Source organism: Dipodomys ordii, unplaced genomic scaffold, assembly GCF_000151885.1.
Source record: "Dipodomys ordii isolate 6190 unplaced genomic scaffold, Dord_2.0 Scaffold83, whole genome shotgun sequence".
Classification (NCBI taxonomy): Eukaryota; Metazoa; Chordata; class Mammalia; order Rodentia; family Heteromyidae; genus Dipodomys; species Dipodomys ordii.
Window position 1 is genome coordinate 842,643 of NW_012267299.1, and position 19,889 is coordinate 862,531.

The 19,889-nt window shown below is 39.1% G+C and overlaps 1 protein-coding gene across 1 annotated transcript in view; it reads left to right on the forward strand.

Moving 5' to 3' along the window:
• Positions 1-6,487: 6,487 nt before the first annotated feature.
• The window catches only part of Arhgef28 (Rho guanine nucleotide exchange factor (GEF) 28), a 164,995-nt gene continuing 151,593 nt past the window's right edge, over positions 6,488-19,889 (forward strand). The window contains exons 1-2 of the mRNA XM_013025296.1: positions 6,488-6,629; positions 10,164-10,457. Coding sequence (XP_012880750.1) covers positions 6,488-6,629; positions 10,164-10,457 — 436 coding nt within the window. The remainder of the gene's footprint in view (positions 6,630-10,163; positions 10,458-19,889) is intronic.

Consider the following 19,889-nt stretch of genomic DNA (forward strand, 5'->3'; position numbering starts at 1 on the left):
AAGAAATACACAAGGAAAGTGAAGAATTAATTTCACTCTATAAACAGTAGAGAGAGGGGATAAAACATATAGCAAGCACAAGACAAAGATTATGGCAGCAAGGAAGTAGCACTGTGGCTCAAGTGGTAGAGTGCTCACCTTGAGCTGAAGAGCTGAGGGACAGTGCCTAGGTCCAGAGTTCAAACCCCAGGACTGACTATATATATATATATATATATATATATATATATATATATATATATAATATTATATATATATGTATATAATTTGCGAAATTATTATTTGCACACATTAATCATAGTTCCTCACATTTTCCCCATTTCCCTCCCACATTACCCTGTTTTTGTTTGAGATCATTTTACTTCAATTTGATATTTTATGTTGGTCCTGAGATCTGAATTTAAGACTTTGTGCTTCCTAGAACAGGCACTCTACCGCTGAGCCTCACCTCTAGACCAAGATCATTTTGTAAGTCATTGAGTGATTTTCTTCTAATTTTTTTTTTGTGCTGGTCTTCAGGCAATGAATTTTCTCAGTATTTGCCTTAAAATTTTTAATTTCATCTTCATTTTAAAGAATGGAATCTTAGGTCATTGACTATTTTCTTTTCTCTTTTCACAGGCACTGTTCTGTTCTCCAAGTGGTTCTCCTCTTTGAAATTTTATTACCTTTGTCCTCCAACTATTTCCACAGTATTCTGTCTTTAGCAAATTCTTCTCAATCTCTCTGTCTCCCTAGTTGTTATCAATAGGAATTGTAATCTGCTGATATTTCATCCTATTTTGAGATAGAAAGCATTCTTTCCCCAAAGCCAATTTTCGAAGAAATAGCTTTATAAGTCTTTTGAGTTAACCTTCCTTGAAAAGAAATATCTTTATGGGATTAGATTTTAATCAATTTACATTCACATGAGTTTTGTTGGAGGATATTTGAATAGGGTTAATATTTTGCACTATACAAAAGTGAGATGCTTTAAACGTGCTTTAGTTAAGTAGTCCATAACTTTTTAGGATCACATGCTTATTGTGTAGCCATCTAAGAATCTCTGACTAAAACACAGTTTCCCTAAATCAATGGCTGTAGCAATGGCACATATCTTCAGGGGGATTAAAGAATAGTTATCTTCATCCCACCTATTCATGGATTTTGAGGTGAAGTTATTGTATTAAGTGCATAAACTAAAGATTGAATTGCAAGTGCATACAGGTTTTAGGATACTAAGAATATAAAATGAACACTGGATTGAATATTAAAATGCAAGTAAATTCCTAAGTATCTGGCACTTGCTGTGTGTGCGATTGTGTGATAGGAGAAAGACAATGCATTGTCCTGGCACAGGAAGACTTGGGTTGGAATTCTGGCTCTGTCCCTTACTAGACCGAGTGTTTCTGAGCTCTCCTTTAGAAAAAAGGAGCATCACTGTGTCCCAGCTGTTATTGTGGAATATGAAGAAAAACACACAAAGAAGATTTTATAAGTTGGGAGGTATGACACATAGAAAGTAATGCACATGTATTATAGGTATGTACTTACATCTCTATATATGTGCATACTTGTGAAAGTCAGGCTTGTATGTTTATACTTCTTTTAAAGAAATCCATCAATTAAGTGCAGTAATTTGAAATGCAGTGTGCTTTCTTTGGTGCTGTGTGTAGAAGGTGTGTGTGAGACACGTGAGCAGGAGAATGTGACATGAAGGTGGAGGCAGAAATCAAGACATACAACAGTAGGATGAGAACGAATGAGAACCTATACTTGTGTTTGCTTTCCTGTAAAATGGGATAATCATCCTTAAAAAAAAACTTTTCCGAGAACTTTTCTTGGAAAGAAGACAAGCCAAAAAATATTAAAATACCAAATTTGATAGTTTACTTACAGTGCTATATATGTATATATTAGAATATAGCTTTTATGGCATGTTTTAGTAAACTTTTTTTTTGTTTTATTAAACTTTTATTCTTTTTTTTTTGTCAGTTGTGGGGCCTGAACTCTGGGCCTGGGCTCTGTCCCTTAGCTCTTCAGCTCAAGGCTTGCACTCTATTACTTGATCCACAGTGCCACTCCTGGCTTTTTCTGCTTATGTGGTGCTGAGGAATCGAACCCAGGGCTTGATGCATGCAAGGCAAGCATTCTACCACTGAGCCACCTTGCCAGTCCTATTATTCTTAATTATAATACATTTACCTTTATTATACTTATACCATAAAATCATCTATATAAAGACTGGGTATAATATAATATAATGTAATATAATATTAGGATGCTGGTATTCTTTGAAAATTAATAGAATTTCTTTCTTTTCTTTTTTCCTTTTTGGTGGTACTAGGACTTACACTAAGGGCCTTGCACTATGTAGGTAGGTGCTCAACTACCCAAGCCATGTCCTCAGCCCTTTTTGCTTTAGTCTGTGAATAAGGATTCATAGTTATGCTCAGGTCAGCCTGTACTGTGACTGTATTGCTTCCACTTCCCACACAGCTGAGATGACAGACCTACTTTACCTGGCCCAGCTTTCTATTGATTGAGGTGAGGGCCTGGCAACTTTTTGCCAGGTTGGCCTGGAACTTTGGTCTTCCCTATTTCTAATTCTAGCGTAGCTTGGATTAAAAGCATGAACCACTGTGCCTGGCTAGAACATGTCTTACTATCACATGAAAAGTTTACCAATATCCATTCAGAAGCATCTGTTAATTTTCCAATTTTCATTTCTTACTATAAACACTAGTTTGTTAAAGATGCTTTTAAGACTTCAATGAAAGGCAAAAACATTTCCTCAGAACATGGACACATATCTATACAAACAGTTTGGCTAATAATTTAATAGATGCTCAGGCTATCTGAAATACATTTATGGTCCCAGATTAAGGATTCCACCATAAAGAAGATGTACTATTTGTTCTCTTTGTCAAATTTGAAAATAAACCATTTATGGCTTACCCCTGGGCAATAGTTTAGAAACTAAATAGTTCAGGTTGTTGTAATTAACAAAGCATACCTGTGTGCAGATGTGTTTCCTATAGTGGGTAAAAGAGAGGAAAGAGAGAAAGGACTCCTGTGCAGCACTGCCCAGTGTTTGGGCTAATCCAGTCACACCATTTCTCTGTATATTAGAGGAAGAAATTAACAAAAAAGTTCTTAGAATATACAAATTAATGTCTTTTAGGTATCTGTAATTGCCATTATCTTGTTCAATTATGAAGATGTTTAAATAACTTCTAATTTAGCACTTTCAAGCAATACTTTTATACATTTTTACATTAAATGTTGAGTTGGGAATTTAATTTTTTGGTAAGAGGCATGTTTTTTTTTCTTGATAGCTATTCCCCGCCAAACCATTTACTGATTATACCATTCTTTACTCACTGATTTGAAATGCCACTTTTATGATGTAATTTCCATAGGTATGTGTGATTACCTTTGGACTTTGTGTTTTGGGGTCTGTCTGTGTTATTGTCACACAGTTTATATTACTCTGGTTTTATTCTTATTTTGCTTTGTGGTAGGGTAACTCTGACCCTGTTCCTCACAGCCCAAACATTCTCTTTCAAACTTTTATTTTTATTCTTCCAAATGAACTTTAAACTTGTTCAGTTTTGCCTGAAAAAATTCTGCTTGCGTTTCGATTGGAGTATATTCCATTTATCAATTAATTTGGGAAGTTATTTTTGCCTAGCATGCTTCTTACTTTTTCCAGAAGTATCAGTGTGCTATTGGAGAGTTTTATACTTGGCACAGGGGAAAGAGTGAGAACATATCTCTGTTACTTTTATATAGAAGCTGAGCCACTGTCATGTCAATGACCACAAATTTACTTATGGCACTTGGTAATTTTCAACTATTGAGTAGAAAATGGGGAAGTAGAAGAGGTATACCGATACTCTATAAATTGCAGTTTATTTTTTTATCATATATGAAATGAATGGTCTTTAAAGAACAGTCGATTTTCAATGTCTCCAGTGGTTAGACTCCAATCATGACTTGAAATTGTCACCCGTACCTGATTATTCACTCTGAACTGTACAGCCTAAATTTTAGAAGCCCATTTACCTTGTGCTCTAACAAGCTCATCACCATCTGTCTCCTCTGAGCCCTTTGAGACTTTTCTGCATGTGCACGTTTTTGCTCTGCCTTCTTTACCTTTTCTGTCTCTGTCTTCCTTTTTTCATTGTCTCCCTCTGTTTCTTTCTGTAACATGATATCCTCCCCTTCTTCTCCCATATCTCTATATCTTTCTTCTATCCTTGGGATTACCAAAGAAAAGACTCCAGTTATTCTGAATATCATGATTAATGCTAGGACTTCTGGATGTCTATCATTGGTTGAGCTGGCTCATTTCAGACAGGAATGTTGTTTATCTTCTGTACCCATAAAACCATATGTGGTTCTTGAAAAGGAGGCACAGGATTAAAAGACTATATTGCTGGGAAGGTTTTGCATTGGAAAGGATTGTACTGAACCTCTTTCCTAAGTAGTAACTTTGTTCACTTAGCCACATGAAAGAATAATATGGGCATTGTTTGGAATAGAGGTAGATTAGATATCCTTGTGATCTGGAAAAAAACAACCCAACAACCTTGGTCTATATATACAATCTGCTTTCTGCTTAAAAAAAAACACACAAACAGGTCAGATTCTGTCTGTGAGTATTTAGCAGTCCCTTTACCAACCAGGAACTGATAAAAAGCAGGTTGTTTTTCTTTTTTTCAGGAAATAGAATTTCATTTAAGTTTCCTCTCTCAGTCATTTCAGATTTTTTTCTGTTTTCTTTGTTCTTTCCTTTTCTTTTTGCTTTACAGACCTCCTTTCTGAACTTTTTCTGAAGCTGTTGTATATGAGACTTTTCTTGGCATGTTACTTTCTATTGATTATGTTTGTGTGTTCACACATGTTCATATGCAGAGAAAGGACAATTCCAACATGTGAATTGGTGATTCACTCCCCATTTATGTTTAGAATAATTCATTATTTCAGATAACTTGTGTATGTGGTTGCAAACCACTTTTTAAAAAAGTTTTTAAAACTTAGAAACAATTTTATAATAAGCAACCATATGAGCGCTGACAGAGCAGTCCTGTACTGATGTGGTTTTTGCTCCTGATGGGCTCCTCGTGTCTTTCTTAGTCTGCTACTGCCCAGGCTGCTGCCCATTGGAGGCCAGTAGCTGTGTAGGAGACTGGCCAGCCTTTGCTCAATTTCCTCCTCATCTCAGAGAGAGAAATTGGGTTGTTTTTGTTGGATGAATACACAGAAGCCCAGGACTTCTCACATCGAGTGCACCCCGGTGGCCCACCAAAGTGGGCGATCCATTCCATCCTGATTTCCACTTCCTCGACACTCCTGTAGGTGGGGTGGGATGCACCCTGTCTCTTGAGGCCCAACTTGGCTCTGCCTTTATGTGTTTCCAGTAGAGCGAGGAATGAATCCTTAAAGCCTCCAGCAGGCTGGCCTGTCAATGCTTCACTTGAGTAAAGCTTCACTTGATTAAAGATCTGCTGAGTTGGCTCCCCACAGAGCTTCTGAGAAATCATATATTCATGACCACTAGCCAGCTGTTCCATTCTATTATTATTATTATCTTGTTGTGTATGTATGTATCAGTATGGGAATTTCAACTCAGGGCCTTGTACTCCCTTTTGATTAAACTATTCAAGGATGGTGCTTTACCACTTGAGCCACATCTTCATTTCTGGCATTTTGCTGGTTAATTGGAGATAATAGTTTCACAGACTTTTTGACTTGGGTGGCTTTGAGCCTTCATCATGAGATCTCAGCCTCCCAAGTAGCCAGGATTATTACAAGCATAAAAGCCCAATGCTTGGTTTGTTTCATTCTTTTGACATTTGCCACCAGAGTGTGCCTCGGTGACCTGGTATGGCCTCTTTTCACCTTAGAACCAGAATACTTCTTGGGGCGTTGTGCCAACCAGAAGCTCTTAAATGAGAATGAGGGCTGGCTGGGTGAGGCTGAACTTGGAAATTCCTCAGAAAAGACAAAGAGCTAATAGAACAGCGTAGCAAATGTGGGGGCAGGAAGTCGTATTTCTTTGGCAATGTTTGCGAGTATTTAAGATTCTTGCAATCTGTAGTGTGGCCCAGGAAAAGGTAAGGACAGCACAAAGAACGCTAATTGTGGTGTTTCAGGTATAAGATAGAAATCAGTACAAGTGATGAGGTTTGGCAGGCAGAAATTCAAACTAAAATATGATGAAGAATCATACTCACATATCTAGTAAACAACAACAACAACAATCTTCAACTGTGCTCTGAACTTCTTTAAAAACAGGACAAACAGCTCTGATACCAACATGAAACACATCAGGAACATCTTCCCTGATGTCAGCCATGTCGGGAGGAAGATTCATAGTACATGTGAGCGCACTCACATAAGTGAATCTAACAGTGTTTTGGACCTTGTGCCCTTTCATTGTGGTTTCTTAGAGGACCAGAAGTGTAATGATGCCCTCATTTATTCATTTTTTCAGGGGCAGATGACGGTCTATGCCAAGTTTGGCAAAAATGTTTATCTTCCTGAAGATGCTGAGTTCTATTTTATTTATGACGGATCTCATCAGAGGCATGTTGTGATTGCCGAGCGAGTTGAGGATAACGTCCTTCAGTCCAGCATTCCAGGTGAGCTGCCCTCTTTGTTGTATGACTCGATATCTATCTACCAGCATCTTCCTTCCAGGGATATAGGCCAGGGAGAGAACCAGGGGAAACAGGAAAAGCATTTCACTGTTGCACACGTGTGGATATATGGCCATGGCTGCACAAGTGGGTATATGGTTGTTCATGTGTGTGGAGGAGTGGGGAGGTAGGTGGGTGTGCACCATTGGGAAGGACACTTGCACTACATTATCTCACATCTGGAGTCCCTTCAGCTGTGTCTCTAGCTCCATTCAGAGATGTAACTAAATGCAAGCAAGCCCATCTTGCTGATAGTATCCTGCTATCAAGATCAGCTGTGCCTCCAATGCAGTAGAATGGAGGAAGCCCTGTACTTTAAGTGTCAGCTCCTTGTTCCTGAGACCTATTGCCAGGACTGGCTCAGGAAGAGCTGGCACTACAAAGGTTGGCTTCACTCTTCTTCCTCATTGCCTGTGGGTAGACTGGCAGTGCCAGGGCTACCGCACACACCCTTGCCTTGCTTCTTGTGATGGCCAGGATGCTCTGTCCATCCAGACTCTTTCTTATTGCCTCTCAAGCTCCAGAATCTTCTCTGCCCACACCAAAGTGTTTATATTTTTAAACCTGTATTCTCTGAGTTATCTTCTTCAGCGATTATGGTGACAGATAAATGAATACTAAACAAAGGAGGAGGCTGCAATGCTTGGTAAGAAATGTACGCATTATCCTGCCCATGCAATTGTAACCCCTCTGTACAGTATGTTCACAAATAAAATAAAATTAAATAAAAAAAAGAAAAGAAAAAAAAAGATAAATGAATACATCCAGTGGATCTGTTGTTAGGAGAAGGGTCACAAATATGGTGTTTTCTCTTTCTGTTGGGTTGTGGCTTGTGCATTTAAGGCACATCAAGCTTTGATCCAAAGGTGAAAATAAAATGTCATCACCACTTGCAAGATAGGCAGGATACTATTATGTTATCACATATTAGAATATTGTATTTTTTGGGGGGGAGGTCCGGTTATGGGCCTGAACTCTGGGCCTGGGCACTGTCCCTCAGCTCTTCACCTTAAGGCTAGCGCTCTACCACTTGAGCCACAGTGCCACTTCTGGCTTTTTTTCTGCTTATGTGGTGCTGAGAAATTGAACCCAGGGCCTCATGCATGCAAGGCAAGCGCTCTACCACTGAGCCACCTTCCCAGCCCCAGAATATTGTATGTTATATTTTATTAATATTTTCCTGATGATTGGTTGAATTTTCTTAATCATAAGTCTCTCAGGTCCCCTTCATTTGTAGGGATTTTCAGTTTTTCTTTTGTTGTATGTTCACATCCTGGGGCTTGAACACAAGGCCTGGGCTCTTTCCCTTGAGCTAGCTCGAGGCTAGCAATCTAACACTTGAACCATGGCTCCATTTCAGGCTTTTTTTGGTGCTTATTTGGAGATAAGAGCGTCATGGACTTTCCTAGCCTAGCTTGGAAAGGTGATGCTCAAATCTCATCTTCCTGACTAGCTAGGATTAGAGGCTGATCCTGGCTTTTTTTCTCCCAGCTTCATTTTTAAGGAAACAGGTTCCTAAGTGTCTTTATATTACATGTATCTGCTTCTACTTGTGGAGAGAAGGTAGAGTGCAAACAGGTGGACAGCACAGACATGGCAAGATTTGTAGGGAAGTGTACATGATTTTCAGCCCTGCCCTGTCTTTGTGGACAATTCTAAGCATCTTCTCTCTGGCCCAGTAATCCTTATTGTTACCAGAGAAGACCTCAGACTTAATTACTAGTATGTAATTACTTTGGCACATCTGTGCTCTGGCTCTGGCATCTCTGCTAATGTCTTTCTTGCCTTCAGTTTTCCCTTCTTTTTTAACTATTTTGTTTTATTAAAACTCTTATAAATAATAAAAGTAAGAGCCAAAGTGACTCTTCGAACAACAACTCTTTCTTTTTTTCTTTACTTGCATGGAGGGACCAGCCTCCATTCCCTCTTGTGTGTTGGAGAGCATCTTTCTGATTGACTCGTGTCCTGTTGCCAATGAGGGTCCTTGCCTTCATCGTAACAGATTCCCTGGGTGTTGTGACACTCTCTTTTGGAACCTTAGGTGTCCTGGATGAAAACTTTACCATGTAACCTGCAGAGACGTGGCTAGAGGTTTCTATAATATGGAGTAGGTATGTGCAGTCTAGCGGGAAGGGTGAATTCTGATCCTCAGCTCTGGAAGCATCAGCATGAGGATGGCAATAATTCACTCCTTTTTTCTTTGCCTTTTTTTTGTGCTGTTACCAGGGCTTGAACTCAGGGCTTTATACATTCACTTGGCTTTCTTGCTTCACTGATTATGCTCTATTATTAGAGACATATTTTTAGTCCAGCATTTTGCTGGAGGTAGAATCTTGTTGACTTTTCTTCCCAGGCTGGCTTTGAGCTATGATCCTCCTGATTTCAGTCTACTGAGGACCTAGGACTACAAGTGTGAGCCACTTGTGTCTAGCAATAGAGTAGTTCTCTTCTAATAAACTTGATTTTCTCTGGATCCTTGAAACTCTGGCAGCATAGCCTTTGAGGAAAAGCTTTGGTAGATGAGGCAGAGCAGGAATGGCTTGTAACCCTTAACCATTTGCTTAGGGACAGAAGATTGCCATGGACCAGTGGTAGCTGAGTAACACTTTTCCACTCAGCCATGATATCATATTGTGATCACAGTTGTATGGTGCTACCAGTTCCTGAACCTTTTGCCAAAGGCAGCAGAAAAGTATTCCTGGGCAAAAGTTCCCCAGTGGTAGCATAATGAGAGAGTAAGGCAAAGATGAGAAGTATAAAGAGTGATAAGGGAGCAGGATTAGCTGATCAGCCATACCAGAGACACCAAGAGAACAGCAATGAGGCAGAAAGTGAGTGTCAAAAGCACTGAGCAACATACTTGTGGATTTCTGCTGAGTATGTTTATACAATGTATGTGCATATGTGTATGAATATATATGCATCTATATGTTTATATACATATAGATGGATATATAGTTCCTATTTAATACTCTTTTACCCACCCCAGCCCATTTTCAAAGTAATTTTCTGGGCTGTCTTATAAAACTATTGTCTGAATAAACAGGGGAAGATATATGACTCAGAAGGAAATAGAAAAGAGCCAAGGCTTTTAAAATGATAGAGTGGACCTGGAACAGTGCTTTAAATTCTGGAAGAAAATATGTGAACACATGTTTCGGTATCTACTAAATAAATATGATATTAAATTAATGACAGTTTGGAGTCTAGGAGTGGGAGAGAAGTAAAATGTGAGACTATATGGCAAATCACTGCCTTGTGGTGAGGATTGTCTAAAACTCGGGAGACACTGAAAGATGGTATCAGTTTTTACTTGGTCCATAGGCAAGGCAGCATGCATGGAGTGGTGGACTTGTCTACTTTCCTCTCCTCTAGGAGAGTGCTGTCCACCCCAGGGCTTCTCAGAGCTAGCTTAGAGATCACCATCCTTTGCTGTCTATAGTCTTGGACTGACCTGTTCACTCTCTTGTCATCCAGGCCACCAGCTTCAGGAGACAGTGATGGTGTCTGTATGCCTCTGCTCAGAAGGTTACTCTCCAGTGACCATGGACTCTGGCTCTGTGACCTACGTGGACAACATGGCCTGCAGGCTGGCTCGTTTGCTGGTTACCCAGGCGGACCGCCTCACAGCGTGTAGCCACCAGACCTTGCTCACCCCGTTTGCCCTGTCTGTGGGAGCACTGCCTGTGCTGGATGAGGAGCTTGTGCTGGCTCTGACCCAAATGGAGCTGCCTCGGGGGTGGACTGTCTTGGGAAATTCTTCACTAGAAGGTGGGTCTGCATGAGAAAACTCTGACCTATGATCTGTATGTCAAGTTCAGACAATTGGTTGTCTGCTTCTCTGGGTGGGTTTTCCTGCCTACCTTTTTACTGAGCCTTGCTCTGATTTGGATGTTTTGCTTGAGGTCCTCAACCACTTGTCTGGGCTGGTTGATTCTATTCTGCCCAGGGAAGTGTGGGGAGATGGAGGTGAAGGCTTTGTCCCAAGGGTGAGGGGGTGCTGCTGCTTTAGGATGGGCTCTTGAGCTGGACGTTTGGGGCTATAGCTCTTCTTCCCCTGGCTCTACTTCCATTTCTTCTTTCTTCCTCTTCTTTTAAAAGAAATGTGAATGTGGCCATGGGAAAAAAATGTAACCAATGAACTAGCATTATTAAAAAATATCAGTGTCACCAAGAGCATTTGTATTATATTGGTCTTTTTAAAAAATGACTTTACAGCTGGGCACTGGTGGCTCATACCTTGTAATCATAGCTAGTCAGGAGGATCTCAATCTGAGGATCATGGTTCAAGGCCAACCGTCCAGGAAAGTCTGTGAGACTTTTATCTTTAATGTACTACTATAGCCAGAAGTGGGGCTATGGCTCAAGTGGCAGAGCTAACCTTGAGCAAAAGAGATCAGGCACAGCACCCAGGCCCTGAGTTCAAACCCCACATAATTGCATTTATTTAAGGAGTAGTCATAATTCCTTATGTATATACAATTCATAATGGTCAAATCAGAGTAATTAGCATTTCTGTTTTCTTAGTCACTTGTAATTTCTGTATGTTATATTTACACTAACTTTTGGAGTTGTTAATGGCAGAATGAATGTTTAATACCAACCATTTGGAATGTGTGTGTGAATAGAGCTTTAGATGCTGTACTAGGCCCATGTGAGGCATGAATCTAAACTGTTCAACACATGCTTCTTATGGTGATGACAGCTTATACAATGTTATGTAAAATACAGCTGTTGTTTTCACTGAACACAATATGTATTGTTGCTATTTTTCTGTATTGGTCTCATGGCCTTAGCTTTGTGGCTAGACAATGTTTAATAGTTTTCACTTCCTGATAAGTTCTGGTTATGGCTTAAAGGTTGGCTTAAATTTGATCATGGGTAAGATTAAATTCACTGTTGTAGGTTAAAAAGTATATATCTTTGTAAATACAATTATAGCCATTAACCACAATGAAAGAGAATATTCATTTCATTCATTTAATCAAAATTATACTAAAATTCCCCTGGGTAAGTTTATATTTTATTAAAACCTTATCTAGAAAAGTCATGAGTGCTGTCCAGCTCTGAGACATAGTTGAGTTTGTGGGTTGTTCTTTGCTATGTGGTAAGTGATTGATAGGTATAAGGTATATTTGTTCTGAACACCATTGTCTCTGAAGACCTAGCCAATGGATATGATAGAGATAGGGTGATTGCCATAGCGATGCTTGAGGGTCTAAGGATACACTTTTCATAGCTCATGTATATATATGTATGATGTATGTTATGTGATAAATGGCAGGTGTTATGTGTTGATATGTAATTTGTGTTACATTTTCTGCTGCCTCAACTTACAACATAGCTTCTCTACAACATATGGCAAGGAATAAGGTTAATACTCACGTTTCAAGCTAAATTTCACACTAGCATTTATGACTATATCAGGAGATAACATTCAGCTCACCTTGTGTTTATGTTTCTTCATCTACCTTCCCAGACCTCTCTTGAGGAAGGACTCGTGAAGATGCTCAGATCAATTAGGCTGTGTTAGATTTCCCAGTGCACATGTATGCTGTAGTGGATGCATTTTGACTCATTATCTATCAAAGCAATTTGGTAGAATACTGCTAATTTTGAACTATTTGGATTTTGAACTATTTGGATTTTGAACTATTTGAACTAAATTTGAATTATTATGATTTTGAACTTTTTGTACTTACCTCTTAATTTAGGAGAGTTATAATCTGAACCATTCAGAATTTCTTAAATGCAAAGACATCTTTTGCTAGTACACATGTTTGTTAGTAAGTTTTCTTTGTCTTACAGGTAGATAAACCATAGTAATGAAATGAGCTTACATTGTATTAGTCATAAGTGGCATTAGTGGAAAAGTTTCTTAGTAATTTTTTTTCTTTTTAAAAATATATTTAAAGTATATTAATTTTTTTTTGTTGGTTGTGGGGCTCAAACCCTGGGCTTGGGCGCTGCCCTGCATTCTTAAGCTCAAGGCCAGCACTCTACCGCTTGAGCCACAGGGCCACTTCCAGTATATTAAAAATTTTAAGGCAAAGTTTCATTCTGTAGTCTAGGCTGTCCTTGAACACATGATCCTCCTGTCTTCAGTCTTATGAGTGATAAGATCACAGACATGCACCTATTTTAAATTTATTGTTAATTGATACAGACAACTATAAAAATGCACATAAGTGTAACATGCAATGTTTGGACATATGTAGGCATTAAATAATATTTAAGTCAGGTCAGACATCTTTTCCTTGAATGTTTATAATTTTTAATGGAAAAATTTCAAAATTATTTTTACCTTTTTGAAATGTACATTATTATCTATACCTACATTATTGTGTAATCAAACAGATTTTTTTTCTTCTATCCAATGGTAACAGTAATCATTGGTCAATTTCCGTCTTCCTTTTTTTTATACTGCCTTTTGACAGCCATGTCTCTATTTCTGAGACTCCACATATGAGTAAGCTCATACAGTATTTGTCTTTCTGTGCCTGGCATATAATACTCTCCACTTCTGTTCATGATGCCATAAATGATGTATTCCAGTGAATAGATATATCACATTTTCTTTATCCATTTATCAATTGATAGATACGTTAGGCATTGTGACTAATGTTGCAATGAATATGAGTATCAAATGTCTCTTTGATATTGCCTTCATTTTCGTTGGATATATTGTATATCCAGATATGGGATTGCTAGATCATATGGTGGTACTGTTTTTAATTTCTTAAGGAACTCCCATACTGTCTAGTAATTATTTCTTTTAGTATTTATCTAAGAACTATTTAAAACCTTCACTCATTGGTCTTCTTAAAAACTCTTTGTTTTCTATTTATGATTTCTTTGGGTTACAGTATGATTGGCTGTTAGTTTTGATATGATAAAATCTTATCAGATTTGGTGTGACGAGTCTGCTTGAAATCTTACTGTGAAAATTTTCTGCATTACCTTGTATTTCATGATAAATATTTTACCTTTTCCCCTGTTTAACTGTTGTGAGTTATCAGGAAAGTATGGAGTCCTGGGAAAGGCCAGAGTCTGAACAGAAAACTGTCCTATAAATCAAGCTTCCTTTTGTCCTGAGCTGAGAGTCATAATGAAACATAATTCATTATAGGTTTGCAGGAAGGAAATATTCCAGGTTTGGTTTAACTTCAGTCCATCCACAAAACTGGATTTCTGTTTTGTAAAATTCAACCCATTCCTTCTGTGAATAAAAGCTTTTGTGTGATTTCAGTATCACTCATTTGCAGCACAACATTGATTTGGAATGTAATTATCAAATACAGTTTTACTATTGAACTTTTTAGTTTTCAGTTTTCTGTCTGATAATGTTTGGTACACAAACACAATCTCTTAGATACTGGCATAATGTGGACAACTAGGTTCACTAAGGATGAAATATTCTGATATTTTATGGGTTGATAATCAGATGAAGTCGGGTTGAAAGCTTTTAATTCCTGCTCAAGCAAATGACTTCCCTGTGTTGGTGTTCTCTGGAGTCTGATATAGCCAGCAAGCAAGCTGGCCTTGCCAATGGGGGGCTGCTGTGTGCAGAGAGAACCCAGGGGGCTATCAGAGCTGTGGTATTGCCCAATCATCCTAGAAACTTTTCTCCCAGCCCCAGGAGAACTGCAGCTTTGTTTTTGACTGAGTGAAGAAAAGTCCACTTCTTTTGTTTTTTGAATATTTTCACATATATTTATACTTAAAAACGCGATTTTCTAACACATTTATAAGATTATTTCTTTGTTGCTTTGTATGTTCCTTCCCTACGGTATAACCCCTGCTTTCACTGTATTTGCTGTTGTTATAATTTGTGGAGGGGAAGGGAAAAAACAAATGGTTTAAATAGGGATACAGGTGGACCCATTGCAACAATGAGATGTACAAGTCATTATGTCGAAAATGAACTTTACAACTTTGGTAGGAGGGGGAGGAGGGTTGGGTGGGGGGGCGGTGGGGGAAGGATGGGATGGGAAGGGGAAACAAAGGAGGAGGTTACAATGCTTGATAAGAAATATACTCATTATCTTGCCCATGTAATTGTAACCCCTCTGTACAGTATTTTCACAATTAAAAAAAAACAAAAAAGCATGTATAGCCAATTGAATGATTCAAGTTTTTTCTATGTATATATATTATTATTGTGAAAATACTGTACAGAGGGGTTACAATTACATGAGCAAGGTAATAAGTAATTTCTTATCAAGCATTGTTGCCTCCTCCTTTGTTTCCCCTTCCCATCCCTTCCTATCTCCTCCCTCTCCGCCCCCCCCCCGCACTCCCCTCTACCAAAGTTGTAAAGTTCATTTTTCGATGTTAACATCATTGTTGCAATGGGTCCACCTGTATCCCTATTTAAACAATTGTTTTTTTCCCTTCCCCTCCACAAATTATACCAACACCAAATGCAGTGAAAACAGGGGTTATACTGTGGGGAGGGGGACATAAAAAGCAACATAGAAATCACCTTATAAATACGTTAGAAAAAAATAGCAAGAAAGAAAAGCAAATTGAGTCCTTATCTTGGGGTTCATTTTGCCTAACATCAACTTGTCTGACCATTTCTGCTTGTCTCAGACATATACTAGTTATTGCAAATAAGGGAAACCATGGGACCTATGTTTCTTTAGGCCTGGCTTACTTCACTTAATATAATTCTTTCCAAGTCTTTCCATTTCCTAACAAATGGGGCAATGCTATTCTTTCTGATGGAGGCATAGAATATGTGTATATGTGTATATATATAATATATATATATATATATATATATATATCACATTTTCTTGATCCATTCATCTACTGAGGGGCATCCGGTTGGTTCCATATCTTAGCTATAGTAAATAATGCTGCAATAAACATAGTTGTGCTGTAGCTTCAGTGTGGTCTTGTTTGTGATCATTTGGGTAAATGCCCAAAAGTGGGATTGCTGGGTCATAGGGGAGCTCTATGTGGAGTCTTTAGAGGAACTTCCATACTGCTTTCCAAAGTGGTTGAACAAGTTTACATTCCCACCAACAATGCAGTAGGGCTCCCTTCTGTCCACATCCCCTCCAGCATCTGTTGTTATTAGAGTTCTTGATTATAGCCACTCTAACTGGGGTTAGGTGGCATCTCAATGTTGTTTTGATTTGTATTTCTTTTGTGGCTAGGGAGGTTGAGCATTTCTTCATGTGTCTATTGGCCATCCTGACCTGCCAGAGTGATTCAAAATTTTATTTTCCAGAGTAAATTATCTAGCTACTAAGGACTGTGGTTCAAAGCCAGGCTGGGCAGGAAAGTCTGTGAGATTCTTATCTCCAATTAACCACCAAAAAGCTGGAAATCGATCTGTGGATCAGTGATAGAGTGCTAGCCTTGAGTGGAAAAGAAAGCTCAGGGACTACACTCAGGCCCCAAGTTCAAGTTCTAGGAGCAGTGTGCATGTGTACCCATGTGTGCGTGCATGTGCGTGTACGCGCGCACACACACACAAATATTATAAATAACACATTAGATAAGGCTCCAGTGTTGTGGGATTTAACAGTTGAATGCATTTGTCTGATCTTTTAAATATAAAAATTATAATAAACCTGCAGTAAATAGACGGGTGGTTTGTTGGAAAGCAGTTTTTCTTCTGGTTATAACTTAAAAACATGATTGAAAGGAACTAGCTGTCAGCCTAGTTCACAATATAATTGCTTCAGTGCAATACACCAGATGTTCTGTCAAGACAAACACTGCGATCCTGTGCCTTGGACAGCAGGTGGCCATTCATTAGGTATTTTAAACTGTGCACCCGTCAATTTTCTGGTCTGCCCCTATACCACAGGTAAGCTGTTCTCAGACAGTCTCGCTGTTAACCCTCTAGAGGCCCTGTGTAGTTTGGGAGACAAATGAAAATGCAGTGCAGTTACACTGCATTATTGATAAACAGAAAATGTGTGTACTTACCATGCTTTGTCAATGTCATTCTCAAATCTATGATAGTAGTCTCACTTCAAGTCCAGGAAGAAACTGATCTTCTAGTCTTCTCTTCTATAAACCTCCCCTCTCCCCCCAGAGTGATACATTTGTTATAACTGGATTTACACTGACAAGTTCATTTTTCATTCCTCCAACTTGGATTTTCTGCTAATTAAATGGCATTTCATTACAATGATTCCAAATATAGACTGACTAGAAACACAACATAAAACAAAATAAATTTTTGGTTGTTTTTTGTGGCACTATTTGCTAGACTCAGCAAGTGCTCTACCACTTGATTGGCACTCCTGTTCCTCGAACCACTCCTTTAGGAACCATCAAACTGCTGGGTCTTTCCTGCTGTGGCTCTCTGGTGGTCAGGAATTCTCTTTGGTGTTCACTTTTTTTTTTTTTTGCCAGTCCTGGGGCTTGAACTCAGAGGCTGAGCACTGTCCTTAGCTTCTTTTGCTCAAGGCTAGCACTCTACCACTTGAGCCATGGTGTCCCTTCCAGCCTTAATCTGTTTATGTGATACTAGGAATCAAACCCAGGGCTTCATGTATGCTAGGCAAGCACTTTACCACTAAGCAACATTCCTATATCGAAACTTTTTTTTTTTTAAATGCTCATCGTTATCACCATTAAGTCAAGACAGAGTTGGCTACTCTTAGGGACTGGATCTCTTTTGAACACTCCTTGTTTGCTAGGCTATGAGGCTGATACTCTGTGGAGTGAGGAGAACTTGAACTTGAGCTTGAACTTCCTTCTTGTCTGGGCTTTTGTTGGGCTATAATGGGAGTGGTTTATTGAATAACATAGTCTGTTAAGCTCTTACTGTGTCTGACTGATTATGTTCTGAGGGAACTGAGACTAATAGGATAGGTCTGAAAAGCTTTGCTCGTAGAAGAAACAGTACCTCCTGCACTCCCTCTATTGGTCAGTTGAACACAGTCTCTGGTGCCCCAGTTTTAGTGGTGTTGAAGGCATTCAGCAGTACAGTTAGTAGCACCATCATGTTTGCCTTTACCAATGCTATTATATTGAAAAGGAACACTAAGGGTGTAAAGGCTCCCATTTGATTTTCTTGGAAGAAAATTGCAGTGTGTTCAACCACGTGATATTTCCCATCAATTCAGGTTGGGATCTATGGCTTAGAAATTCCATCCTAGTGGGGACAAGATTGGAATTCATTGAAAATTTGACATTTGGTTTACTAAAGGCCTTTTATCTGAGGCTGGCAGCAGTGGTGGCTTCAGTTGGCAAAGGCAGAAGGGAGAAGAGCCTGGTTAGGATTGGGTGAGGATCATGCTATAGTTTAGAATTGGATTGAGGCCCTTTATATATTGTCTGTTATGGTTCCTACTAAAGAGTTCCTGAGTCTTAAGGGAAATTCCTGAGATGAACTGCCTGGGTAAGAGTCCCTAGGTATAGGGAAGTTATGCTAATGAAGGCAACAGAATTGTAAAATTGTGGCCTCATGGACAGTAAATTTGTGTGGGGAAAAGATATTTTTGTCTTTGATGTCTTGGTACGTGTCTGAATACATAGTTTATATAGTTTCTCTTCTCAGGATTTTACTCAAGAGATATTGGAGGCAGACTAAGAATGATAGGTGCTTCATATAGCAGGACAGCCAAATACTAATAGCTAACTTTTAAAAAGATTTTATTAGCATATGCTAGTTGTACTTGGGGAATGTATGTGTGACATTTCTTTACATCATAGAATATCCTGACCAAATTTACTCCTTTATCACGCTCCTTCAATCCTCCTTGCTTCGGAAAGCAATTTCACCAGGCCTCCTTGTTCTATTTTCATACATGCCCGTAAAGTACATCAACCCTCTTCACCCTGTCTGTTGCTCCACATCCCCAGCTGATACTTAACCTCTCACAGGGGCAGTTTTTCTTTCCTAACAGAGAGCTTTCCTAGGTGCTTACCAGGAAAGAACTATTGGTCATTCACTAACTTATTAATTCAGCTAATAAGCAAACATGGACAGAGGGCATATGCCATGTGGCAGGCACTGTGCTAGCACACAGGTTACCACAGGGTAGAAGACAAGGTCCTGTCTTCTTGAATCTATCATTGCATGCATATGATATAGCCGTGTCTGACTCAGGTTGCAAAAACATGCAAGTACACTCAGATTTTCATTGCATTCTCATTGCAGAAGATCATACATACTGGGATTTTCAAGTTCAGTTGTTAAAATGAGGCTTATTTTTAAAGTGTGCCAAAGCCTATGGAGTTTATTTAGATTGAATCTTCCTACGTTGCCCAGGCTGGTCTCAAATTCTTGTGTTTCTCCAGCATCAGCATGTTGAGTGCTAGAACCATTCATATGTCACTACATTTAGTTTCAGCCTAGCTTTTTCATTATAGGCAAATTTTTTTCTTTTTTTTCTTTTTTTGGGTCCGGTTGTGGGGCCTAAACTCTGGGCCTGGGTGCTGTCCCTCAGCTCTTCAGCTCAAGGCTAGCGCTCTACCACTTGAGCCACAGCGCCACTCTGGCTTTTTTCTTTTTGCTTATGTGGTGCTGAGGAATCGAACCCAGGACCTCAGGCATGCAAGGCAAGCGCTCTACCACTGAGCCACCTTCCTAGCCCCACAAATTTTTTCTTTTACATATTTACACAATGTCTTTCATGGATCAGCTATACCCCCAGGCACTGGGCTATTATGGTAGGAATACAGATGAACAAATTCTTTACTAATTAGGCAATTTTAATAAGCACAAATAATTGAGATTTTAACAGCTAATTACAGTTCAACTCCATGAGTACTTTGTAGCTGGATGTTCTGCTAGGTGTTAGGAATAAACAGTCTTCTAGAATCTGCCAGCCAGTACAATAATACAGTCAGGAACTCACACGATACAGAACAGCAAACACCACAGTGTAAATGAAGACAGTAATCAAGAGTCCTCTGTCTAAGGGCATTGACTAGAGCCAAGGCCTAGCTTGTGGCAAAGCACTGGAATGATTTTATAATACTGAAATAATCTCAGGGATCTATCAGATGACAACATACTGCAGGGGAGGTTTGAGGAAGCATGTAGTCTTGAGTTTTCTGGATAGAGGAAACTGCTATGGCTAGCAAGTTACATGAATGAAGACATCAGAAGTGTAAAATTATGGTAATGTGGCTTGTGTTGAAGTGTATAAGTAAGCTTTTATGACCTTCTTGCACATTTTCTGACAGGTGATGGCAATGTTTAGCATAGCCGATGGAAAGGATATG